The sequence below is a fragment of the Agelaius tricolor genome, unplaced genomic scaffold (assembly GCF_023055355.1).
Source record: "Agelaius tricolor isolate 1412-34295 unplaced genomic scaffold, bAgeTri1.0.p SCAF_37, whole genome shotgun sequence".
In the NCBI taxonomy this organism is placed as follows: Eukaryota; Metazoa; Chordata; class Aves; order Passeriformes; family Icteridae; genus Agelaius; species Agelaius tricolor.
In genome coordinates, this window is record NW_027269297.1 from 5328203 (window position 1) to 5355555 (window position 27353).

The 27353-nt window shown below is 47.3% G+C and overlaps 1 protein-coding gene across 1 annotated transcript; it reads left to right on the plus strand.

Moving 5' to 3' along the window:
• Positions 1–7894: 7894 nt before the first annotated feature.
• UAP1L1 (UDP-N-acetylglucosamine pyrophosphorylase 1 like 1) lies at positions 7895–25882 on the plus strand. The gene is made up of 9 exons (XM_071453649.1): positions 7895–8259; positions 15037–15241; positions 16867–17042; positions 18094–18266; positions 19070–19263; positions 20087–20227; positions 21772–21957; positions 22720–22786; positions 23681–25882. Exons 1-9 carry the CDS (start codon positions 7983–7985, stop codon positions 23765–23767), a joined length of 1506 nt encoding a protein of 501 aa, XP_071309750.1. The 5' UTR covers positions 7895–7982; the 3' UTR covers positions 23768–25882.
• Positions 25883–27353: the final 1471 nt, after the last annotated feature.

Consider the following 27353-nt stretch of genomic DNA (forward strand, 5'->3'; position numbering starts at 1 on the left):
ACGGCGGAGAGTTCCGCGCTTCCATTGGCCTGCGGCGGGAAGGTGCTCCGGCCATTGGCTGAGAGGTCGCACGGCAATTTGAGTTGCACGCGGCGCCCGCCCCGCCCTGGGCCCGCGGCTCGCGTGGGTCCCGCTCCGTTCGCGGAGGGAGCCCGACCCTCCCCTGTGGACGAGGGACCACGATAAACGCCCAATCCTTGCTCTTTCTTCCCCCCGCTTTATATACTGGGCGTGATGTCGTAAAGTCCAGAATATCTCTTGGGTTCGTTTGGGTCAGCTGTCCTGGCTACGTATCCCCCCAACACCTAATGCACCCCTATCCCCCTCCCTGGTAGGGTAGGGTGAGAAGCAAAAAAAGACCGTGGGTCTGTACAAGCACCACTCGGCAATAAGAAAAATATCTCCATATTGTCAACACTATATTTTGGTCTCCATATTTTCAGCATAAATTCAAAACCTATCCCCATACCAGCTACTGTGAAGATAATTAATACTAACCCATGCAAAAGAAGCACAGTTTCTAAACACTTCAGAGAAAATGTGATTAGTGAAGAGGGACAAGGAAAATCCCGACGCTGGTATTCACTCTTACTGCCACCTTTGCAAACATATCCAAGAAGCATCAGTCAATGTAGCATCCCTACAGGAGGGGGATGTAGTGCACCAGCACGGAGGAGTCCTGTGTGGTGTATTTATCTTGTGCCATGGGGAAAATAAATGCTGACAGAGGGAATATAATTCCATCCTCCCGGCGCCTTGGCTGGTAAGGCACCAGTGGCCAGCAGCCAGCCCAAGATAGGGTAGACATAAAAAAGGAGGGAAAAACCCACCAGTGTTGACAAAAGTGAGAGAAACAGGATTTGGCTCTTATGTTTTACAAACTTAGTATGCACTGGCATTGGTAAGAGAATGAGTTTCTTTGCTTTACAGGGAAATTTGCTGTGTCTGTTAGACACAGCAGCATGTTAATCCTAGTGCAAGATGATGCCTCCTCTACAAACCCCCTCGATCAGAGAGTCCATTGCAACACAGCAGACTGCAAAGCCCTGGTGTCATGATTCCCATATCACAGACACTTCAGTTTGCTCTAGGGGCTCTGGGCAGCCACATGCCAGCACCTCCAGACCCCCCCACCCTGGTCTGATGCTCATGATGCTGAGAGAAGCATCAGGGAGCAAGCCTGTGGGAGAAGGGTGATGGCCAGGAAAGGTGATGAACCAATATCCAAGGGCTCAGGTTGTGAGATTACCTGTGTCATGGACATCTTCCTGTGCCACAGATACTTCCTTGTGCCATATGCAAGCCAGGGGTGATTCCCTTTAGCTCTGAGTTGGCTTCTAAGGAAGAGGGAGGAAGCTACTTGGGGCTCAAGCCCTCTCACTCACCTTGCCCTTGCTGTGCTCCCTTTGCCATCTGATTCCCTGCCCAGGTCAGACTTCATCCAAGTGTCTTTAGCACCTTGGTCCTACTTCTGGTTTCTCATTCCATTCTTGCCACTTCTTCATGGAGACTCAGCCTTGCCAGCCCCAGGCTGCCAGGTAAATCACAGCAGCCTCTGGAGACCCTCAGAGGGCTTTTTCTCTACCAAGGTCCTCCTCCAGCTGCTCTCCATGCTGCAGCTGAGCTGTTCACAGCCTGCTTTTCTTAACCTCATTTCTTTTCATAAATTTCCTAGACCCATCCTACCTGTTTGAGATGTCTGCTTGGCTTAGCTGTGTTTGAACGGAACAGGTTCACACCTGCTCAGGATATGTGGAGAAGGAACCAGTGCTTCCCTTCACTTCCTACTCCAAAAACAAGGTAGTCACTATGGTGCTGCTCAGCTCTGGCAGCATCAGCACATGGGCTGTTTTGCTCAGCAAAGGCTTGATCTGCAAAAAAAGGGGATTTCCTCTAGGTTCCTCCCCCATCTCTGACATTGCAGGAACAAACAGGAATAACAGGGAGAAATCAGAACAACCTAAATGTCTTGTGCCTAGCCAGTCTATCCCACCAGGAAAGTGAACCAGAGATACCAGATACAATTCCTGGTGTTTACTGTGTCTGCATGTTCAGCTGAAATACTCTCACTGCTGTCCATGTGGAGCTTCCTGCTCCAGCACAGGGAGCTGGGATACAACTGCCAAAGGCAGCTCTGCTGTGTTTTCTGTACCAAAGTGCCTTTGACAAAGCTGCTTTGAGACAGGTTGACATTTCCATCCTCAGGGTGGTCTGGTGGATGAGGTTAGGGAGATTTTGGATATTCTTGGAAAAGACTTCTTGGAGGTTTTTGTTTTGTTGTTTGTTTGTTTGTTTGTTTTGTTGTTATTGTTGTTGTTGTTTTAGGGGAGGGTTTATTTTTGCTCACTATATAGCTTGTCTTGGGGCCAGCCCAGACTCTTCTGATAAACAGAGGTGTCTTTGGTTTTTTTAAATATAAACAATGTGGTTATTCAGCTCTCCTTCCTTCAAGCTACTGGGAAGCACCAGCTGCCATTCAGACCCCACCCAGCCCTCCCTCTCTGCTGGCCTACGGGTACTGGCAATGACATACATGGCTCTGGTGTGGTGACAGGGATCATATCACTGCCACTCTCTGGGGAGGGCACAGGGCATCTGCTGGAGGCTTGTGGCACCAGTGTGTCCCACCAACCAGCAGTGCCACCTCTGTGAGGAGAGGCCAGAGCAGCTGCACCAAACCTCAGCAGAGCACTGGGGTAAAAAAATGCTGGTGTTGGAGACTGGGGCACCTTCCTACATGACACTGACCATCAAAGGGTGCTGATAGGTAATTGTAGCAGTTGATTGAGCCCTGTGCTGGCTTCGGCAGCAGGTAGGCATTTACGTGTAAATCTTGATGCTGCAGAGGACACATGGTGACCTACAGCCACAAGGTTGTCTCCTGATGACCATGTCCAAACAGATGCTATGAACCCCTGTTGCCATGTCTTGCCAGGAGAGAGCAAGGTCTGGTGGGGAAACAGCCACAGGTCTGTGGACTCAATGTGTGCATGCTGCTGCCTGGAACATGGAACAGCTGGCACTGCCACTGGCTCATGCAGTACTGCATCCAGGTTTTGTTCCTGGCCAGTGCAGCTCACCACCTGGCACGGTTGGTTGCAGCTTGGTTAAAACTAGACCAGGAGCTGTGCCAACAACAGTCCAGGTGCCAAGTCCTGGTACTTCCTGTCACTGAACAATTAAGCATAACCGGTATTAACTCTTCGTTCAGCCTCAAAGCTATCGAGGAATTACTTCCACTGGGGTACCAAAGTGTCAATCCAGAAATGCATCTGTCTCCAAGGAGACCTCTCAGCAGAGACTAAAAATAGTGAGGAGAGCATAGTGGGAGAGTTTTCCCTCTGGGAAGAGATACCTTGTTTGATCTTCCCAGCTCTGCAGTGACATTGTGTTTTCCATCTTTCTGCTCTATTTGCCTTGGTGAGGGCCAGACACTTGCCATAAAGTGTCTTTTCTCTCTTCCAGACTATTTTTTCCCCCGGAAGGTCAGCAAGCAGGAAATTTGGTAGATACCTGGTGGCTCAGAAGCTGTCACAAGGGCTGGAAGAAGGAAAGCTAGTGAGCTGCTCTCCAGAGGGTGGTGGGTTGTTTGTTCATCTCAGTCCACAGAGCAAGAACTGGTATTATGGCAGTCACTCCATCCTGTCTCACCATGCCACCTCTTCTGCAGTCTTAGCACAGAAAGTTTAAATAGAGGGAATCACCTGGGGCTTAAATGGAAGTCCAATAGATGCTATAAGGCTTCCAGTCACAATCCATCTAGCAATCACTCTGTCCTATCACAAACTCCACTCTCCTGCTGCCAACAAGGTCAGGAGTGGCCAAGGGCAACAGTAGTCACAGTTGTGCCACGGCCAGAAATTCATCAGCCTGTCATCTTTTTCAGGGAATGACTGTAAAACCATATTTCTTTGGGGAACATATTGCTGATCTGTGGAAAAGTCAGTGTCCACAAAGTAGACAGAAGAGTCCTTCAACTTTATTCAAATAAAGGGAGAGAGTCCACTGGGCCATACCACTGTGGGATCTCTCTCAAAGTTTCACAGGACACAGCTTCCTTTTCTCTTTAAACTCCTGGCCACATTTTGCCCTCTTCCTTTCCCTATTGGCTGAGTTACTAGGAAGGTACAGTCTTCTGGAACTGCCTACCACATATTACACACTTGAACATGTCTTGACATTTCCCCCCAAAGTTAAGAAGTTCAGGCTTTGTTCTGCAGATCCGCCAGAAGTTCAGACTGTCTGGGTTCTGCAATAGACTTTGTGCAGACCCACTTCTCCTATTACCCTGAAATTCAGAAGCTCAGACTGTCTAGTCAAACTGTTTGGGCACTGTAACAAATTTGTGCGGTTTGATCTTTGTAGATTAAGACCCATTTCAAAGATATTAACACCCATTTGTCTTAAAGACCCTCACCAATCAACTCATTTGTAAAGACATTAGCCCATGTCTTTCCTATCAGTGGGTACTTACATGTTTAAACCTGGAGCAAGGTCATAAACACAACAACCTCTGCCTCTCTCCTCGAGGGATACCTCACCCTGATTGTCAGTGAGCTGGAGCTTTTTTTTTTTGCTGAATTTCCTATTCTACCTGCATGTTTGTGTTTTGTTTGGCCCAGGCATGCCTCCCTCCTGTTCACGGGGGTTGTTCTGCCTGGTGTAACTAATCCAACCCGTCACCACTTTTATTGCTTTGCAGAAGGAAAGACCTACACACAGAGTGCCATGGGCTGTAGAACCAGCTGAGGGGATGCTGTGCAGCCAGACTAACGTGTTCTGGTGGATGGCTGGATTGGGGAGTGGGAGCACATTTGCCAGCAGCAGCGTGATTTGCTTTCGTTCTTCTAGAATCCTATGGGCATGAGATCCCACAGCTCTGAGGTGGGATTCCCTCAAGGTAAGGCAGCAAGTTCTGCAGGAAAAGGCAGGGCTCGATTTACAAGTTGGATCTGAAAGAGCCTTTTCTGATGGATAAGGGTTGGTGATTATGTAGGCACCATGTGTGTGGTGCACCTGCACTCATTTGCACACTCATTTGCACACTGTGGTTGCAGGCAGGGCATGCAACCACATCGGGGAGAGATGTCATGTAAAGGAGAGCAGAGCAAAGAGGTTTCAAAACTCCAAGGCTCTTCTGAGCAGGAGCTGTGTCAAGTCACATAAAATAAGAAACAGAATGTGAAACAGAAGCTTTGACAACTCTCAGAGATTCTTCCTGACCTGATGGTCATTTCCGGATGAGGTCTAGCTTCCCTGACTCCAATCACATGCAGGGAGGTGGCTGTGTCTGAGCTGCTGTCTGTCTCCTCATGTTCTCCTACCCAGCTGGGCTCTGACTGCAGGCAAGATGACTACTGCGAGTAAGGGGCAATCACAGCCTGTGGGTGAGGATTTTTCTAGGCCCATGAGCATAAAGTTCAAACAAAGTTGTTCTTTAGCATTTTAGATTGATTTTTAGTGTCCTCCTGCTCTTTACGTCTCAGTTCATGGCTCTTGGTTCCTGCAGATTTGGTTATTCCTTAATCATTCCTTCCTCTTTTATATTTTTTTTATTTGTCCTTGAATTTGTCCTGAACTACTTCAGTGATTCCGTGCATTTTTAACTCTTATCCTTCTCATTGGTCCTTTATTTAAAAAATGGGGAACTGGATTTCTGAGCAGGTGGCCTGAGTCTGCACTATGTCTGGGGTACAGCTGGGCCTACCCAGCTCCTGTTGCGTTGAGGGAACCCTGAGATCTTGCAATGTTTCCCAGTGTGAGTGTAAGACGGGACATTGGGACCTCCTGGCACAGGTTGCACCAGGACCTGGGGATCCCATCAGACACACCTCATGCCAGCCACAGGACCATGGTGTTAGGAAAATTAATCCACAACTATCAGAGGTTTATGTCTAAAAAGGAGACAGAGGAGTCCTTTTACTTTATTTGAATAAAGGGAGAGGCTATGGGGCATTCCCCTGGGATCTCTCAAATTTTTGGAGGATGCAGCCTCCTTTTTATCCCCATTTCCCAGCCGCATTTCCCTTCTCTCTTTCCCCATTGGCTGAGGTACTTGAGAGGTACAGACTTCCCAATACACCTGATACTGAAGATTTCCTTCTAATGTATAATCCTCTCTTTTAATTTTTAATTTGTATAGAATTTAGGGGTTTTTCTTCCCCATTGTTTCTCTCATCTTTCAATGTCTAATTTCATTTATGAGAAAACCAAAGTTTATTTGTAAAAGCAAATATCTTTTTCCATTCATCAATCAGTGGAATCCTTCCCATTGTTTCTTTCATCTCCCAGTGCTAGTTTTATCTACCAGCAGACCCACAGCTTGTTTGGAAAGACAAATCTGCTATTCCTCTCAACGGCCACTGTAGAGCAGAGGTTTGGCCACAGGGCCCAATTTTCAAGAAGGGCAAGGAGTACCCCAGAAACTACAGGCCTGACAGTGTCACTTCAGTGCCTGGTAAAGTTATGGAGAAGATTATTCTGGGAATTATTAAAAAACACCTGAAAGACAACACAGTCACTGGTCACAGCCAGCATGGCTTCATGAAATTGCTTATCAAACCTGATTTGGCAAGGTAGCCCACCTGGCTGATCAAGGAAAACCGATTGACGTAATCTCTTCAGATTTCAGTAAAGATTTTGATACAGTCTCTCCTAGTATCCTTCCAGATAAAATGTCCAGCGTTCAGCTGGGTAAACATATCATGTGATGAGTGAGGAACTGGCTCATGGGTTAGGCACAAAAGGTGACAGTAACTGGGGTAACATTAGGCTGGCACCAGTCACTAATGGGGTTCTGCAGGGCTCCATCATTGGCCCTGTGCTCTTCAACATGTTTGTTAATGACTTGGACCCAGGACTGGAAGAGAAACTGAGCAATTTTGCAGATACAAAAGTGGGAGGGGCTGTTGACTCCCTCGAAGGGAGGGAGGCTCTGCAGGGAGACCTGGACAATTTAGAGACTTGGCAATTACCAACCATATGAAGTTCAACAAGGGAAAATACCACATTCTGCACTTGGGATGGGGCAACCCTGGATATACAAACAGACTGGGGAATGAGATACTAAAGAGCAGCGTCACAGGAGGGAACCTGGGGGTCCTGGCTGACAGAAAGTTGAATGTGAGTCAGCAGTGCCCTGGAGCCAGGAGGGACATTTGTGTCCTGGGGGCATCAGGCCCAGCATCATGTGCTGGTCAAGGGAGGGGATTGTCCCACTCTGCTCTGGGCTGGGGTGGCCTCACCTCGAGCCCTGATGGCAGTTTTGGGCACCACAAAGTAAGAAAGACATTAGGCCATTAGAGAGTTTCCAAAGGAGGGCAACGAAGATGGTGAAGGGCCTTGAGGGGAAGCTGTAGGAGAAGTGGCTGAGACTTGGTCTGTTCAGCCTGGAGAAAAGAGACTGACGGTCACACTGTCAGTCTACAACCTCCTTCTGAGGAGAAGGGACAGACATTGATCGCTTCTCTGTAGTGACCAGGGACAGGATCTGAGGGAATGGCCTGAAGTTGTGTCAGGGGAGGTTCAGTTTGGATATTGGAAAAAGGTTCTTTCCCAGACGGTGTTTGTGCACCAGAACAGGCTCCCCAGGGAACTGATCACAGCACTAAGCTGACAGAGCTCAAGGAGTGTCTGGACAACACTCCCAGGCATATGGTGTGACCTTGGGGATGGTGCTGGGCAGGGCCAGGAGTTGGACTCGATGATCCCTGAGAGTCCCTTCCAACTCAGACTATTCTGTGATTCCATGGGGGAAGCGCTGCGCTGGACGCAGTTCCTGCTGCGCTGGGAGCGGGGCGAGCCGACAAGCGCCTTCCGCAACCTCACAGCGAGAAGGCGCCGCAACCCCGGGACCGCGTGACCCGCGAGCGGCGGGGAGGGGCTCCGGGGGGCGGGACGGCACCTCTGGCTCCGCCCCGGCCCGGTGCTGCCCCGCCCGGTCCCGCCGCGTCCCGCGCCGCTCAGCCCGGACTCCCCACGCCATGGACCCTCCCGAGGAGGTGCGGGCGCAGCTGGAGCGGTGCGGACAGGGCCATCTGCTGCGGTTCTGGGCCGAGCTGGACACGGCGCAGCGCGGAGCGCTGTTGGCGGCACTGCCGCCGGGGCTGGGCGAGCACTGCCGGCAAGCGGCGGCGGCCGGGGCCCGCCAGCGCGGCCCGCACGAGCGCCTGGACGGCCGGATGGAGCCGCTCCCCCCCGAGCTGCTGGGCAGCGCCCGCCGCAGCGGCCCCGCCGCGCTGCAGCGCTGGGAGGCGGAAGGTGAGAGGGGCGCGAGGCCGCCTGTCCCTTCCGTTGTGGGGCTGCCGGGGTCCGGCGCGGGGGTTCGGGACCAGCCGCGTTCCGCCGAGCCCCAGCGGTGCGGGACAGGGGCTGCCCCCGGCGGGGCCCCGGGGCAGGAGCCGCCCCTTGCGGTGGCACCGCGGGGCGCTGGGCAGTCCATCCCCGGCACCGCGGTTGGGAGCCGCAGGGACGGCGGGTCGGGCAAGGAGGAAGAGAGCAGGGTCACGGCTACACCCCGGCCCTTAGCCCCGGCAGCCGGTGTCCTCGGCCCGGGGAACTTTGGTTGAGACACCGAGTTTTCACTGCGTTATGAAATGCACCGGCCGAGGCCCCGCGGCCGTGCCGGGCTGGATCAGAAGATCTCTACAACTCTGTGATGAGCAGTGATAGCTAGCTGGGGCTCAGTCTCTCCTCCCACAGAACAAGCGATGGGATAAAAGGAAAGAGCCTCAAGTTGTGTCAAAGGAGATTCAGGTTGAATATTGAGGAAAATTTCTTCACTGAAAGGGTGATGGGGCATTGGCACAGGCTGCCCAGGGCAGTTGTGGAGTCACCATCCCTGGAAGTGTTCAAAAAGCAAGTGGGTATGACACAATAGTGTTTAGAGGACGTGGGGTTGTTTTACAGTATCTGTCATGAAAAAATGTAATACTAGAGGATTTAAAGGGGCTCCAAGAGAGCTTGAGAGGAACTTTGGACAAGGACTTGGAGTGACAGAGCAAGGGGGAATGGCTTCACCCTGACAGAGGGCAGGGTTAGATTAGATATTAGGAAGAAATTGCTCCCTGTGAGTGGTGAGGCTTTGGCACAGGTTGCCCAGAGAAGCTGTGGCTGCCTCTGGATCCCTGAAAGTGTTCATGCCAGGTTGGATGGGGCTTGGAGCAACTTGGGGTAGTGGAAGGTGTTCCTGCCTGTGGCAGGGGGTGGAATGAGATGGTCTTTAAGGTGCCCTGCAATCCAAACCATTCTATGACTATGAGTCCCTGGGGAAGGTGGGAGTCGGGGGGGTTTCATTGCTGCTGAGCTGGGTAGCTGCCTGGAGGATGAGCTCCCAGCCCACCAAAAGGTGCAAAGGTCGGTCTCAGGCGCTGATCCCCATCCTTGCTGTGTCATGTGCAGCAGGAGGCTGATGGGATCTGGGAGAAGCCCAGGAAAGTCCATAATCCATGATTTTTGGAGCCTGGTAGATGCAGGTGTGTGAAAGCTAGGTGTAATGGGGGAGCTGGTGGCTGGATGTGCCCTTCCCACAGCATGTGATGTCCTGTGCTTTTTTCTAAGTGCACACTCTTATTTATTTATAAGGGCTCATATGTGTCTTGGATCTTTCTTTATAAAACATAACAGCACCATTAAAAATAATTTTAATAATAAAAGAAAACCAGGAAGACCCATCTGGGTTGTAGAGATACTTGCCTGATTTTTGACAAGTGGTTGCACAGCCTTGGCCCAACGTTGCCAGTAAAGAGGTGAGGATGTGTGGGCAGGGGAGTAAAATTTTCCAAGCAGAAACAGAAATAGAAGCATCAGGGTCACAGGGCAGAGAAGCTTTTCTGCTGTGTCAGACTCCACTCATGAGGCTGAGTGGTGATGGAGGGAACATAAGCTGGTACAGTGAATCACAGAATCCCCGAATGATTTAGGTTGGAAGGCACCTGAAAGACCATCTCATTCCACCCCCTGCCATGGACAGGGTCACCTTCCACTGTCCCAGGCTGCTCCACGCCCTGTCCAGCCTGGCCTTGGAAACTTCCTGGGATCCTGGCTCAGCCACAGCTTCTCTGGATAACCCGTGCCAGGGCCTGCCCACCCCCACAGGGAACAATTTCTTCCCCATATTGCATCTATCCCTGCCCTCTGGCAGTGGGAAGCCATTCCCTGTGTTCTGTCTCTCCATCCCTTGCCCCAGTCCCTCTCCTGCTCTTCTGGAGCTCCTTTAGGCCCCGGAAGGGGATCTGAGCTCTCCCAGGATCTTTCTCATCTCCAGGTAAATGCCCCCAGCTCCATGGCCTCCTCTGGACTCTCTCCAGCAACTCTGTGTCCTTCTCATGCTGACAACCTCAGAGCTGAAGGCAGCACTGCAGGTGTGGTCTCACCTGAGCAGGGCAGAGAATTCCCCCTTCTCACTTGCTGCCCCTTGTGGTATCAGCCCAGGGCACAGGGACTTTCTGGATTTTAGTGTGCTTGGTCAGGGCACGTTGAGCTTCTCATCCACCCACACCCCCAAGTCCATCTTGGCACGGCTATTTGAGGGTGTCACAGTGAGGAGGAAGGGACCCTTTGAGCCCTAGAGGCAGATGGGGCTGGGTCAGGGCTCCATAGTTAAACTAACAGCTTTAGCAAACTGGGTCACTTGTCCCCCAGCCAGCTAGGCAAGTGAGGAGCTGGTGTGTCTGCCATGTGTCGTTGGCTGCAGCATGGAAAGGAAAGGAAGGCCAGGCTACCTGTGTGGACTGGCTTTGCTGGTTGCCAGTACTGCCTGCAGCAGCCCAGGTCTAATATGTTTGGGATCCTGCTGCTGTGCCCAAATCATCTGGCCCTAAAGTCTGATGGCTCCAGGCCACCTCAGCCCTGCAGGCAGCCTGAATTTTTACCAGAAGGCCTACACACAGATGTTCTGTTTCATTTGGTTTGTTTTCATGATCTGGTTTAAGGCTGAAGAGGGATTTTATTTCCTGGAACAGGGCAATCAGGACAAAAGACTTTGTACCACTGAACCCGGGCATTGCTGTGTGTCCCTGCAGATGTGGCAGCATTCCTGCATGGCATTTCCCAGTGGAAGCAGCACCATGGGCACAGGCTTTGCAGGATCTTGGGTCTCTGAGGGGATGCAGCTCTGAAAGGCCTTTGTTTGTGGTATGTTGAGCAGGCTGGGAGCAGATGAGCCATCCCAGCCTGCTGTCCAGTGTCCCTGAGACTGCATGGCTGGTACAGCCTGTGGCTGTGGGGTCATCATCACACTGAGCTGAGATGCTCTGTGCTCTGTCGGTGGGTATCTGAGATCCCTACAGCTGCCACCTGCATTGCATCCTCTAAAGACTGAACAGCTGAAATGATATCTCCTCCTTCCCCCTCCCTCTTTTTCTATGATAAAAAATTATGGATAAGAACCAGACAACTGAAAACTTGCTTTGGGAACACCTGAGATATTTTTAATAGTTAAAAAACAAATACTGTTGCTTTGTGTCTCAGACAAAAAAACTGCCTGGTCAGATTTGCTTTCAGATCTTAAACACTGACATTTAATAATCACATTTTCTGGGCAGCCCTAGGAATGATGGTATAAATCAAACATAGATGCAACACTTTTTCATTCTGTCAGTGTCTTATTAATGAAATCTAAGTCATGGCCATGGGCTGAGGTGTACCCCATCTCACTAGAGAGTTTGATGAGCCATTCTGAGTTATCTGACTGCTTTGCAGAATTGAAAAGTTTGGAGTCTTTTTCTCTTACTGACTGCTGTTGTAATGGGACTGATGTGCCTGTTCAGTAAGAAAATTCAGTCTGTTCTTGCAAGACCAATCTGTTCCTCCTACAAAATCTATTTTTGGTTTTTTACTTTTTCTCCAGAGTAGGACTAACTGCAGCATTGGTGGGTATCTCAGCATTTTCTCTTTAGCTGAGCTGTGTGTGTTTCATATGCTGCAGAAAATAAGGTGGATTTTTTAAAAGGGGATAGATCTTTCCATTGCAGCCAGATGAGTCAGTTCTTAGGAACTTTAGTTGTGAGTGTTGGTAATTTTACAGTTGGGAAGTCAGAGCAGAGCTACTTACCCAAATTTTTGGTGTTGTTTGTTTTCGTGGTGACCTAAGACCAGAACTTGGAAAACTGTCTGAGTTGTAGGGTTGTATCATAAATACTGATAATGCCATAAATTATGGGATGCACTCTCCTGTCTGGGTTGTTCTTGTGCACCCTGGTGAGCCCTCCTGGAATATGGCCCTGTCAGTCTGCAGGACTGTAAAAAAAGTGACATCATCAGTGTTATCAGTGATATTGCTTTGGGCTTGAGTTTATCCCACTGATGTTGAGGTTTCAGTCCCTGCAGTGAGAGGCCCCTCCAGGAGATGGGTGTGAGATGGCAACTCCTCCTTGGGCAGATCCCATCCCCTTGTCATTGCGTGGAAAACTTCAGAGAACTTGCTATCTCCTGTGGGGTATCTTCATTTCAGTGGGGTGACACCAGCTGTGGCACCTGTGAGCTGTGGCTGAGAATTGTAGTTCCTTGGTAGAGTGGAGCAGAGTGGAGACCTCCTTGACTTTCCCAATACAGTGTTGACTTCAGAGCGTCATTCATGTAAATGGTGCTCTTGGTCACAATCTGTTGCTCTGCAGAAACGTCTAATTTGGGATCTGTGGGATGTGGTCTGTTGCATCAGAATGTGAGTGTGTATGTTTGTGTGAGGCTGGCAGTGCAGGGGGAAGATGCAGCAGGGCAAGTGCCTGACTTGTTCCACTGGTGGGTGAATTTGAATTGCATTCCAAAGCAGCATCCCTCGTGCTGCAGCAACTGAGAGCAGCAAATGCTGAGCTCAGACCTCAAGCAGCTTTGGTTTGAATTGCTGTGAAATACTTTAGCTCAAGTTTCAGTTCTAGATTATTTTAAAGAAAAGGAATTCTTAAAAAATGTTTTAATTGCCCATTTCACAGAATCACAGAATGGTTTGCATTGGAAGGGATGTTAAGGACAAGATTATCTTCTTCTAACTCTCCTGCCACGGGTGTGGATGCCACCCACTATATGAGATTGCTCAGGGCCTTGTCCAACCAGGCGTTGAGTACTTCCAGGGATAAGGCAGAACAGTTTGGAAGTGTCCCACAGGGCAACTTTTTTAGGAATTTTTTTCCCCTCCATAAATTCTTTCTGTGCAGGCTCCCAGTAGGGAAACAGCCACCACCCAAGCCAGGGCATGAGAAGATTTGGAGCCATGCTCTGGTGCCTCTCCATTCAGCTCTTTCCCTTCTCCTGCAGTGATGCCCTGCACTAGCAAACAGCTGAGCATGCAGGAAAACCACGTGATGGGACTGGGGCAAGTACTTGTTGTAAGTACTAGCTGAGACCCTCTGCTCTGTACTTTGAGTGTCATGGGCAGCTCATTGTGTCATGGAAGCACAAAGGAGTCATTTATTGCTTGTGGTTTCTTGTGAAATGCTGGATGTCTTAGTTGCATCACCACGCAGCTCACCCAGATCCTCCCATGTCTTTTACATTACCAATTTAAACCTATTCAAGCTTCCTCTGCTGTCCAAGGACCTCCTGAGACTTAGAAATCCCAAGATTTCTACACACAGGTTTCTTCTTAGGGAGCTCTCCTAATCCCACTTGGAGGATTGAAGATCTCCCAAGGTGGCTTCCAGATCTCACTCCTGTGGCCCTGTGACCCCAGAGGTTACTCTACAGCAGAACCTTGGCTGTGGAACTGGCCCCCTGTGTGCCAGGACACCATCAGTCTTTTTCGAAAGGGTGTGTTTAGGGAGAAAGTCTTGTGTTACTGCTGTGGTAAGACTGAAACTTGTAAGCATGGGAAGGGGAATGGTGTTACTGCAATGTCATGGACAGCTTCAATCTTTGCTTACAAAATTGCTGGAAGCTGCAGTTTTGAACAGAATTAAAACTGAGCCAGGTTGTTAAAACAGCATGTTGTCTTCAAGAAGCACCATTTTTGCTCTATTGTGCATTTAAACAGCCAATTATTTAAAGATTAGCATAAACCCAATCCTGTTCTTTTCTAATTTAATTTCTTTGGTCCCCATATCTTTCAGTCCAAATCAGGAATATTTTAGCCTCAGCTGTGGTTAATGTGAGGTGTTTCCTGAAGGCTGGGGTGCTCCACAGGCTGTCCTTGGCTGCAGGAGCAGTGGCAGTTCAGTGCTGTGTGATGGCAGAAGGCCCTGATAGCTACCTGCAGCAGAACTGTGGCTTCTGACGTGGCAAGCCTAATGTTCCTTGCATTCCCAGAGAAACTCAAAAGTGTTCCCTAATAAAAAACCTTTCTCACAGTTGTCAGTCGTTATTGTGATGTTGACTTTGGAGAAGGCAGGGACCAGAGTTGGAGAGTGATCTGAGTGTTTATTATGTGCTCTGGTTCTTTCCCAGATTCTGGACTTCCCTGATTTGTCAGGAGCACTGACACTGGTTTCAATTAGGTTGTGGAAGCTGTAGCTCCTGCAGGCTTGGCTGTATTACCAGCCCTGACTGCAGCTGTGTTCAGCTTCTATTGAAGCTGGAGCACAGGTACAGATTATTGATTAAGGCAGATTCCAGAAATCCTCCTGCTTCACTCAAGATGATGAGACTCTGCTTCTTTGGGATATAGGAATGATAAGGGACCTCTGGAGGTCTCAAGTCCAACTCCCATTTGGAACAAAACTGTGAACAGCCTCAGGGCAGGTCAGCTACAGCTTTACTAACCTTGAAAACCTTAGGGGACATTCCTTCCTCTCTGGGTGTCTTTTCTAGTGCTGCACTACCTCCCTAGTAAAGATTTTGTATCCTAATTTGAATCTCCTAAGCTGCAGCTCATGGCTATTGTCTGTTTTTGCACCAGTTGCTGCTTTAGGTAAAGAAACTGCTGCATCCAGGAGTTGAAAGGAATTTTCTCCTCTGTGTGCAGTGGCATATTTCTCTCTGAGCTGCCAACACTGAACTGGCAGCTTCTGGCTGTTGCCTGAGCTCTGCAGAAACGCTCAGGAGAAGAATGTAGGGTGTTGATTGCTTTGGAGGTTCTTATATTCCCTTGGGCTTCTTTTTCTACAGGTTTACATCAGATTTCACAGAACAAGGTGGCAGTGCTACTTCTGGCTGGAGGACAAGGAACCCGCCTGGGAGTCAGCTATCCCAAGGGCATGTACAACGTGGGGTTGCCCAGTGGCAAGAACTTGTATCAGATCCAAGCAGAAAGAATCCGCAAAGTGGAGCAGCTTGCTGGCAAGAGACACCACTGCAAGTGTGTCATTCCCTGGTAGGTGACCTAAAGCCAGATCTGCTGTGCAGGGCTCTTTGCATTCCAGTCTTGCCCGTGTTGTCTTCAAGAAGCACTAAGCTGGGTGCTGTACAGACAGGTTGAGAGGAACCTTTTGTTGGCAGGATTTGTGATGGCAGAGGCTGGAGGAGGGTGCAGAGGGATGGGAGGTGGCAGGTCCATGTCTGCAGACCTGAGGGATTGAGTACTGCCTTTGTATCACTGACCACAACACTAACTGCTGTACCTTGCTGGCTTTGCAAGCAGCTACTCGCAACACTGTAAACAGCACTTTTCAGTGATTGTTGCAGATGCTGTACAAGAAATTTAATCCATTTCTGCTTTCTCAGGTTCCTGCATGGAGGACAACCTAGAGCTTGCCTTCCAAGCCCTTCTTCCTGCCCTTGTCCATAATTATGCAAAAAACCTCTTGCTTTGTGTTCAGGCCACCTCCTGCTGTCACTGTTCACAGTTGCCCATTCTGCTGGCTGCTCCTGGCATTCAAAAGAGATGAGCTCTGGGCAGAGTGCAAAATGTGAATTCCCTATGGGGTGTGGTGGGTGAGAGGAAGGCACTGCAGATGTGTCTGGAAATGTTTTCTGCTAAATGCTCTCTGTTAGACCATGAGGACTATGTAGAAATACCCTTTTGGAATCAGTGTCTGGTCTGAGCCCGGGTTTTGGCAGTGAAAGAGTAGGTGTCTGAGGGCTTCAGGGTGCCACATTGTTCTACAAATTGGAGGCCAAATTTGATTCATACATTGTTTCCTCATGGAAGGTGAGTCCATATTGTGCTTCTTCCTGGAGCCTTGTATACAGGACCTGAATTGCAAATGCATCATCCCTGGTGCTGCTGGAAGCCAGGATGGATTATTTGCAAGATGCCACATCTGTTTCCAGTTCCCATCCTGGGGGTGAGGAGGCAGTTGAAGCATTTTGCTGCTCCAGTATACCTGGGCCCAGGCTATGGTGTGCTACAGAGATGTAAATTGGGGATGGGGAATTGAGGTCCAGGCTCTTCTATGTTGTTTTCTCATGCTCACAGAGGACCCTGTATTCCTTTGCCGATAGTTGAAGAGTTTGACAGGTAGATGATGAAGGTGGTTTTTAGACAGTAGTGGAGGAAGAGACAGAAGCAATGTGGAGCTGAAAGGAAAGGAGGAAATAGAAATACTTACAACAAAAACAAACCATGCAGCCAACATATGGAAATACTGCTGTTTGCCTTGGCACTGAAGAGGTGCTGGCAGAATGAATTGGCCAGGGTTTCTATAGACATTTAACATCAGTTTGAATCTAGAGTGAATGAGGGTGTTTTCTGCCCTTTGTCTTGTTTTCCAGCTCATCCAGGTATCCAGATGTTGTTCACATTTAGGGCAAGGCTCTTCTGTCCTGGCTGGAGCTAGGCCAGGGTAGGATCATGCCCTGATATGGTCATAGGACCCCATGCAGCCTTACTGCAGGATGAGTTCTGGAGGAGAGCTCTCATGTGCAGTTGCTCACCACAGGATGCTGCCGTGTCTCTCATTTTACACTCCTGGGATTCCTCTCTTTTTTCTTCAGTTTGTAGTTTTGCCTTTTGCTTGTGTTGTTCTTTCTCATTGCCAACTCCCCATTCCTGCCTAGGTACATCATGACAAGTGAGTTCACACTGGGGCCGACAGAAGAGTTTTTTGTACAACACAACTACTTCAACTTGGACAGATGCAATGTTGTCATGTTTGAACAGAGGATGCTGCCTGCTGTCACCTTTGATGGGAAGGCTATCTTGGAGGAGAAGGGGAAAATTGCCATGGCTCCAGGTACCTGTTTGCTCTTCCATACTGCGGTACTGTCATATGTGTTGGTACTTGCTATGGGCCATCAGCCTGCCTGGGCACACAGAGTAGACTGTGGGGGTCAGGGCTAATGCTTCCAGTTAATGTGGAAAGGTTCTCTAATGTTTCAGGCTGGTAATCAGGAGCATACATCTGTTTAGTTCTGGCTGGACATTTGACCACAACACATGTTTTTTTATCCAAGTCTGGGAGTGTTGGCAGGATTAAAAGTGCTGTGGCTGCGGGGTAGGAGAAAGGTGCATTACCAGAGCTCTCTATGAGGTCTCTGGAGCGCTGCCTCCTGTGGTGAAGATCAGGAGCTCAAGGCTGATAGCTGGAAATAGGCAAAAAAGCAGCAAGAAGATGAGCTCTTTTCAAAATGACAGCAATGTCTCACCTTGTAATGTTCTTTTAACCTAGACATGGTAAGAGACTTGGTGAGGGCAGCCCAGCTGGGACTGTGTTGCAGCTGCAGAGTGGTTCTCCTGAGCTGACAGGGGCATCTCAGGAGGAACTGTAAATGGGTGATCTGTGATAAACATGCATGTGTCTTTTGTACAGCTGCAGTTCAAGCCTTTGAAAAGGCATTGAGGAGTTGGGGGAGGAAGATAAACAGAGAATAAGATTTATTTTAGTCTTTCTCCAAGAAAGAGAATAAATATGCTTTTGCCCCATACTGGAGGAGAAGTGTAAAAGACTTTTCCCACCCTCTGCATAGATTTGCCCTGTCGTAGTCTCCCTCTGAGGATCTTAGTAATCTTCATAAAGTCTCATAATGCTGCTCAGTGAGGCTGGTCCCCGTGGTCCCACTCTTCAAGTGAGAGAACTGGGGTGAAAAGAAGAACATGCTTCCCTGAACTGTGTGGCAGAACCGGAAATAAAACCTGTTACCTTTGACTCTTGGCTAGAAAGCATTCCATACTCTTCCATTCAAGAAAGTTTGTTCAGTACTTTCTGCTTTTGCTCTGTTAGCTATAAAAAACCCACCCCAAAGTTACAAATGAGCCAAGACTTTCTCTTTTCTCTTGCATTATAGATGGCAATGGTGGCTTATACCGTGCTTTGATGGATAATAAGATCTTGGATGATATGAAGCAGCGTGGAATCCAGTATGTCCATGTATATTGTGTGGACAACATCCTCGTGAAAATGGCAGATCCAGTCTTCATAGGTTTCTGTATTTCCAAAGGGGCAGACTGTGGTGCAAAGGTGAAGCAGTGCTAGCACTTGGCTGGTTTCCCACAGGGAGTTTGGGTCTGATGACACTTGGAAGCTGCTGGTTGCAGGGAGCTTACCCTTTGCCCATCAGCAGCTCACTCTGAGCAGGTTTAGAGTTCCTTGCTGCCTGCACTGCATTTCATATTCCTACCCTTTGGTGTCCTCTGTTCTTCCCAGAGTACTGTGGAAAATAAACCTCAGGTAGAGCAGGAAGTATATCTGCAAAGGAAACTGCACACTGGAATTGCTTTGCACCTATGCCCAGTCCTTGCTACAAAGGCACTTGGGCTGTCTAGAAGCCATATTGGACTGGGTTGTGTTTTATAAATGTGCCTTTAAGTCTAATTGAGGCATTTTTTGCGCTCTGCTGTGGAAGATGGGGAAAGCCGTAACAGCCTGGATTTTGTTAAGCTAAAGCAGCACGTGTCTGAAGAGAAATTTATGTCATCTGAGTCATTAGCTCTGTTCAGGCAAATGGGAAGTTGAAGGCTAATAGCTGCAAACGGCTTCCTTTTAATGCCAGATCCTGGTCCTTGATAAGAAAAGTGCCTCCCACCATGCAGATTGCTTTTAACTGTCTTCTGAGAAACTGTCAAATTAAGTGGTTGAGTACTGGTGTTTATGTTGAATTGTTGGGCAAAATGTGCCTCCAGACTGCTCTGTGCCCCTTACACAGCCCTGAGGTGCTGGAGGATCAGCAGGCAACAGTCCTGTGGGATTGTTTGTACTTGGGAGTTGGAATAGTCCTGGGATTTTCTTCCTCTTTGTTATAAATCTATGTCCTGTGGCTGTAGGTAGTGGAGAAGGCCTACCCCACGGAGCCTGTTGGGGTGGTGTGCTGTGTGGATGGCGTGTACCAGGTGGTGGAGTACAGCGAGATCAGCCCGGAGACTGCACAGCAGCAGCGCCCTGAGGGGGGACTGGTGTTCAGTGCTGGCAACATCTGTAACCACTTCTTCACTGTTGAGTTCCTGGAAATAGTGGCCCAGTAAGTCCCAGCAGACCTTCTAGGTAGCTGTGCAGCCCAGAAATACCTCCAAGACAGGGTGTTCCTGTTTTGCACTCTGGAATTTTAGTTATGGTTATTACCTATGTTGCCTTTCACCTCCTATCTCTTCCAAACACCCGAATCCCCTTTCTGACAGCCCCAGCATACTCTCCAGGCCCTACCCAAGGAAGAGGTTCCCAGGTTCACTGTAACTAAATCAATTGAGAAATACCAGTGCACAATCTTCCTGGGCCTTCAAGGGTAAGCAGCTATGCAGGCTGCAGTGTGGTCAGTGATGCAGCCTCATAGCATGGATTGCTACAGGGAATGTCAGCCATGCCAATGCTTGGGACAACAGAGTTTGTGGGAGAGGGTGAAGTTGCGGGTGGACTCTGCACCTTGGTGTGGGGAATGGGGATGTGATGCTGGGCATTCAGTGAGCAGCTGTACAACCTTCCTGAAGAGCTTGAACCACCTTTGGGTGAGGGATCTTCCCTGCTCCGTTTTCAGCCCAATCAGGTAACAATTTGGGTTGCCTCTTTTTTTTTTGTAACCTCTGCCTGCAATTTTAGCTTGATGCATACTTCTCCCTCTCCTCTGACTGTCATGTCCCAGTGGTACAGAGAGAGCCCATGGCCAGGCTGCTCTGCTTAGGGAAGTGTTTCCTGGATGTGACTTTGATCACTTGGGAGGGAGCAACACCCACAAACAGTTGAGAGTTGACCCAGAGCAGTAACGAGCCATTTGCTTCCCTCAAGTGTATTGCTTTTTTTCTAAGTGAGATTGAACTAAATAAAATGGTTGGTTTCTTCTCCTTTTGCAGGAAATGGGAGTCACAGCTGAAGCATCATGTAGCTATAAAGAAGGTGCCCTACATTGACAAGGAGGGAAATCTGGTAAAACCACTAAAACCGAACGGGATAAAGCTGGAGAAGTTTGTGTTTGATGTGTTCCAGTTCTCTAAGTTAGTGGCAGACATAATTTTACTTTTCTCCTCCCCTTCTCAGTGTTTGTTTGAATGACTGTAGGTTGAAACAAGCTATCCCAGGGAGCATGTGGTTTGTGGGTGGCTTGTTAGGAAGGTTGTTGGATCTACACCCAGCTCCAATCCAACAGTAACACTGCGGGCTCTAAGGGGAGCTCACAAGGCACTCAGTGCTTGCACCAACCCTGCTCCCAGACTGGTCATCCTCCTGAGGATGTGTTGGCTGCCCGGGCCTCTGCCAGCCTGGGAAAAACAAAAGGAAATTGAGTGCAAAGCCAATGAAGCACATATTGGAGTATTCAGACTTGCAAAAATTGGGTCTTTCAGCATTGTGGCTTCCATGACAACTACAGCTCTGGTTACATTTTTGGGTGCTGTTAAGCCAGGGCTCAGCTTGTACCCTTTGTGCTTGGAAAATTGTTTACTTAAGCACCTTGGGGCCAAGTGGAACTGTCAGTGTTCGCTTTCCAAATTCTGCAACATAGCTGGGAGTGCTGTGACATACATAGTATGGGATACTTGTGTCTAGGGAATATAGGATTTTAGCAATTAAGCATAAGTGTTGTTATAAAATCTATTTTTCCAAGGTCTCAAATTCAGCAGTGAAGATTCTGTTTTAGGCTTTAATAAATGCCCAAGAGGGACCTGAGGCAAACTGAATTATCTTTGTTTGGGGATAATATTTCTCTTTTTATATTATTTCCTTTAGAATAGAGAGCTCAAGGTTTGAACCAGTCTCTGTTTCCTGACATGTGTTAAATAAAGTAGTATCAAACTAAAGACAAAACCAAAACCCAGGGTGATGGGAACGCTGCTGAGTTCTGAGCCGTGACAGAACTCATTTGCAAGCAGTGGTTCCTTGTGGTTTTTTAACAGCTCAAAACCACCTTGGCAGCTGTGCTTCACACATGAAGTGCAGAAATGCACATATGTTGTGGTGGTGCTTTTTAATTTGCACTCCCATTTCTGGTAAACAGCTGTACTTCACAATCACCTGTGAGGTCTCCCTTGTTGCTTGTTTGTCCCTAGGAGCTGGTGTCCTTAGTTGGTCCTTACCTACAGACTCCCAAGCAAGGGGGTATTTCTTGGGACATGGTGGAGTGCTCTGCAGTGAGTGCACTGCTCATGCTCTGCCCAAGCTCTGGACAGTGCTGTGCTCTCTGTCCTGCTGTGTTCTGAGCTGTCTTGTCCAAGAACCTCCCACTGCCTAAAAAAGTTTCTGTGGCATATCTGCTGAACTGTTGCTTTTTCTCTCCCCTGCGCACAGCTCTGGTAGGTTGGGAGACTGCTGTTAAGTTCCCAAAGAGAGAAGGCTTCTTGTTTTTTTCCATTCGACAGCCCTGGTACTCCTTGGGTCTTCAGAATGGTAGTGGGCTTCCCTTGGCTTGACTGCCTCAGGCTGCATACAGTGCTTCTCCCAAAAATATATATGAGCCTTTCCTCATGAATGTTGTTGTTGCATTAGTGGGGCTGATGATTAGCTCTGGTTTTCATAATCATTGTTTTCTTCCCTTTGCTGGTAGGAATTTTGTGGCATTTGAAGTTCTGAGAGAAGAGGAATTCTCACCACTAAAAAATGCTGACACAGCTGACAAAGATACTCCTACCACTGCTCGGCAAGCCCTCCTGGCCCAGCATTACCGCTGGGCTCTCAAGGCTGGAGCCAGATTTGTGGATGAAAATGGTTGCAGGATACCGGAAAAACTCAGGTATAAATCTGTGACCTTCTCTGCCTCTTCTCTCATGGAAGAGCTCAGCGGTGCCAGCTGGCCAATGGCACATGCTGGGCTCTCCAAAATCGGGCATTAATGTAGTCACAGGGTGGCTTAGTGTGATTTTTGTTCAGCAGGTCCCCTCTGGATATGCAGGTTGATATCTACACTTCCTGCTCCTCTTATGAGTGTGGGTGCTCCGCATAGTTAGCGCTTGGGGCTCTGGGCATTCTATCTGGCAGATCCCTGCTCTTGGGGTTATGAGTTGGCCCTTCCTATAGCACCTTGTTAGACGATGGCAGTCTTTTCCATCACTCTGGATTTAGCAATGCAAGGAGTTTTAATTTGTCAGCCCTGACAGCTTTTTTGACTGTGTCCCCAACAGGATTCTCAGGTGGTCTTAAGGATTCGTTGTTAGAGTGATTACCAGTTCAGATACCTTCCTGCATCAGGTGTAATGGAAAGCTGCTTTTACTCTGTGGGGCCATTACTTCATCAACTCATAGTTCAATAGACCCACAAGTTGTTCATTTTACTTGAAAAGCATCTCTATAAAAGGGGTGTTTTGGTTTTGCTGAGTAACATTTGGGACCTGTAAATTCCTTTTTATTTTCACACTTTGTTTTCACATAATGTCTGGTGCATGTGACTTTGACAAATGTCTTATCCTTCTGGATATCCTATTCTGGATAAACTTTTGAAGAAGAAGCGCTGTTTTTTAACCATGGCAGGAAGTTAATCCTGTGTTCTCTTCTTTAGTCTCTCAGGAACTGAAGATCCTCCGGCTGTCTGTGAGATTTCTCCATTAGTGTCTTACTTTGGAGAGGTGAGAATAGCTATCTATGGAGGCATTTTTAAGAGTGTGCAGGTATGCATCTGACTTCCTTCCAAACAGGTGATTTCTTTAGCCTGGGCTTGATGAGAAATGGTAAGATCAAAGAAACAGTGACTTGGGCTCTGTGTTATCATTATGTGGTTCCATTATGATTTACTCTTCAGCAGTTTGTTCACTCTCAGTTTTAGCCATCTGTAAAATGAGATTTGCAACAAGGCTGCAGTTTCATTAAGGTTCACGAGCACTTTGAGATCTTAATAAGAAGTGCAGAATATTCAAATTTGGAAAACCATGGGTTCTATGCTTATTTGTGCTCATATCCCACAGTAAGTGAATCCTGACTGAGGAATATGGTATGTATGTTGGCTTTAGAGAAGCCATTGCTCAAGTTTGTCCCTCTGAAAATAATTGATCCTGAGAAACCTTCCATTTAATAACAAGAATAGGAGCTTCCCTATTGGATGGGCAGGGTGAGAAATAGTAGATTGCAGGAGAATGTGTGGGCACTGTTTGCTAGGTTTCTACATGTGTTAACTTGCAAGCCAGCTACCTGCAGTAGGTGTATTCCTCAACACGTGCAGGTGACAAACTCATTGCAATCAATAGGCTGTCAGAACAAAATGAAAACACGGAAATTAGACTTTTCTTTGCCAGGATTATTCTAATGTCAGTTAAGGACACACCTTCCCATGTTGTTCTCCCAAGAAGTTTGTTTCTGACATCAGGTTTTATGGTTCCTCAGCACTTCTGCTTCTTGAGCCCCAGAAACACTTTCTGTCACTGGGGAAACTGTAACTCTTGCCTTGTCCCTGGCCTTTGTCTGTCACTTGAGGACTTAAAATAGTGCATTTACAGCCTAACAATACTGTTCTCACACTTTCTCAGGGTCTGGAGGTGTACATGAAGAACAAAGAATTCCCTTCTCCCTTTGTACTCGACGAAAACAAAGTGGAAATGCTGGAAAATTCTTGAAGTGGGAAGCCTTTCCTTCTCAAATCAGATCCATGTTTGTCAGATCCATTTTAAGAACTGACAGTACTAAAATGCACTATGAAGTGCATTATAAAAATTGCTTTTGTGGATTAACACTTTCTGGGTGCTAAACAGATCCTACATTTCTTATTCACTGTTGCATATGAATATGGAAAAGAGCCAGTCAAGGCCTGATAAATCAGCTTTGCCTTCAAGAAAATTCAGTTTCTTCAGTGCCTTGTTAGTTGTCTTGGTTGTGTTGGTGTGGTTGTTTTTTTTGGTTTGGTTTTGTTTCTAAATCATGTGCACAGTTGGAGTCAGACTGAGGTCCCATCCTGAAAAATATGGAAGGACTTTGGATACTGAGGTTTTCGCTCCAGTGGTCAGTTTTTTCCTAATCATGTGCTGATTAGAAGATCCAATTCGGCAATTGCATCCTCTAAGCAGATCATATAGAGTCTGCTGTATGGAGGGATGTTGCTGTGCCTAAGCATTGCTTGAGGCTTGGAGTCCAAAGTAGAGCAGACTAGTTTTGTATCTGGGCTCACTACTGCCATGCTTAGACTGATTGCTCCTTACAGCTGTAGTGACTTTTTTAATTAAAAAAAAAAAAGAATATTTTCACAACCCTCTGCCCTTCCTGACTATAACAGTTTTCCTTTCCATTTCCTGTTTTGTGTATATATATACAAACCAATATATACCATATCCCTCAGACAAGGTTCTCTTGGGGTACCTGAAAGTAGTAAAAGAAACAAATCCCAGTGGTAGAATTCAATGCCTAACCAAAACAAAACAAAACAAAAAAAAAGACTCTCAGCATCAACAGGGTACACAGTAAAACACCAGCCTCCGCTTCTACAGTTTTTCTCCAGGTGATTTTCCAGCACTCTTTCACTTAGGCATCTATGGAATGACTTCCTTTCTTTTAGATATGTTACTAACCACAATGTAAAGTGTCAGCTAATGAAGGACACTAATTGTCAGAACATATGTAGCATGTGAACACAGCTCTGGCCAAGGAATCTCAGGGTAGCTCTGACCCTTGACCCACCAGTGATTCTTCATGTTCAGTTTTTGGACACTGCCCCAGAAAGCTCATGCTCATCTGATGCAGAACCTGCGCTGAGCATACCTGACTCAGTACGTTTCAGCCTTGGTGAGGATGTGTCAGCTGCACTCTCTGGTGGCTAGCCTTGGCATCAGAAGTGTTCCATACTCTTCCCCTAAACATGGTGTTAGGGAAGGTAGCGAGAAACACATTTCATCTGAAATGTTATTACATGCATCCGCTTCTACTGAGGAATTGCTTATGCTATTTCATTAAGCATAATTAAGTTCCATAGCTTTCTGCAATTTCTGATGTGAAGCTCTATTCAGAATAATAGAGAAGGGAATGGGGAAGTATAAAGATTACTTTGAGAGTAAATACAGTTTGTAAGTATGCTCAAGTTTTCCAAAGAAAGCATCTAAATGTCATTATCAGAGTTTTTGGTTGTAAAGTGTTTCTGCATGAACTTGAGTAATGATCCTTTCACACATGCAGACCAGCTAATGACTGGTTCTGATTACCTCAGTTGGCATGTGCAGCCAGTAATTCACATTTTTAGTATAAATGAAGCATTTGTCCTTGTCACCCAATTCTGTAGTCTTTTTGCAGTGTTTTATGACACATTCCATTTCTGTCAGTCAAGTTTTATATATGAGAACAAATTGTGTTGTATATTTGTATTGCTCAGAAGTTCAAGCACATGCTTCTTTTATACTGTGCTGTGCTATAAAGAAATATTTCTTTTGCTTTTTCTAAAGTTCTTTCTCTTTTGAAGCTTCAGTTTCCATGCACACAGAACAGAGCTGCTTACATGGTTTTCAAGAAGTTAAATTAGAATGCTAAATCTCTTGTCTCTTGGGTTTTTTATTTTCTATGACTCTTGACATTTTAAACTGGAACATAGAAACAATTTCGAGAGAACTTTAACAAAAAAAATCTGTCCTTATGTCTTTGTACACATTATAAAATGAAATAAGTACCTGAAACAAAGGGAACACCTGTATTACTTCAGAAACTTCTGGACATCTAAGCATTTTTAACAATAAAGATGTTACTGTGATTTATCTGTTTGTTGTGTTTCTTGTACGTGAGAAAAGACACGCTTCTTGTCTCTGTCCCTGTAAATGTTGTCACTACAGCTGCAGGATGGTATCACTGTTGGTGCATCTGGAGACTGCAGTGTCCACTCTTCAGATTACAGGGGCATATGGAACTGAGCAGAGGGTGATTCCTGAAGGGAGTTGACATTGTGAGATCTATTTTTTCATCAGAAAATAGAATATTGTGTTCTTGTCTCCAATGCTGTATATTTTTTCCAAGCCTTTCATCTTAATTTATTGAGGAAAGGGAGTTTAATTGCAGGTGGTGGTTGTCTTATTTCAAGTAGATTTGAGTAATATGGTTCTGAGTCAGTCTCACAGCTGGTGTGTAGGTAATGAGTCCTCGCTGCAATGCAACTTTAACTTTGCTTTCCAATGAGAGGCACTTCTTAAACACGGCTCTATTTATAGCACAATCAGTAGGGAAAGGCAGAAATACCTCACAAATGCTGTCATTTGGGGCTTTAGGGCTGAACCTAGCAAATGTCAGAAGCAAATGTTCCTTTCTTACCTCTTTCCCCCCATTTCTCTCTTGACACCCATCTGCAGGCTGCTGGGGATTTAAATATGTTTTTAAATATGTTTACACAAATCAGTAGTTTCCTGTGATAGGAAAATTAATACTAAAAATGAATGCATGCTTTAGGCATCTTAAATTGTTCTTCTGCTTGTTTATGTGCTCTTCGTATCTACCAGGATTTTTGATTGATTAGTTCTCTTAATCCTTAAATGATCAGAAAACACCAAATTTTCTTGAAATCTACAGTGAGGTGGATTCCAAATATAAAGGCTCAAATGATGAACACTAACCTGCCACTTAGGCACGGCTGGAGGTGAATTCACTGCCAGCACTTAGAGCAGCAGTCTTAAAGCAGCTGCTTCAATGCTGCCCTCTTCCTCTTGGATTATGAACCTGCGCTAGAAGTTATTATTTGCTATGCTATGGCTCTGAATGTGTACATCACTAAACGATGCTCTTCCCTACTCCAGCTGAGTATATCCCTCCTTCTCCGCAGGGAAATTTTTAATTGCAGAGGGAGTGACACAGGGCTGGGGGGCTGTGGAGGAGCAGCTGAAGGAAGGAATTGTGTGGGATGAGTGCTTCCTGCTGCATATCAAAATTCAGTGCCAGGTCTTATGGAAGGGTCTATTTACACAACTAGTTAAGTTGCTTTTCACCCACTCACATCCTCTCACAGATTCCAGTTGTCCGCTCTCAGGCCCGTGTTCCTGCACTGCCTGCTGGAAAACTGTTGTGTCTCAGTGTTTCCGTTGCAGGTGATAATGCCATCAGACAGTACTTCCTGTCCTCTCGGAGGCAGCAGGACTTCGGGGGTTTCTCCCGGCCATGCTCATTCTGCAGGTGGGCGGCACGGGTCCAGGCACAGTGCTCTGTGCCGGGGCTGCGCCTCACCACAGCGGCCCACTCCCCGTT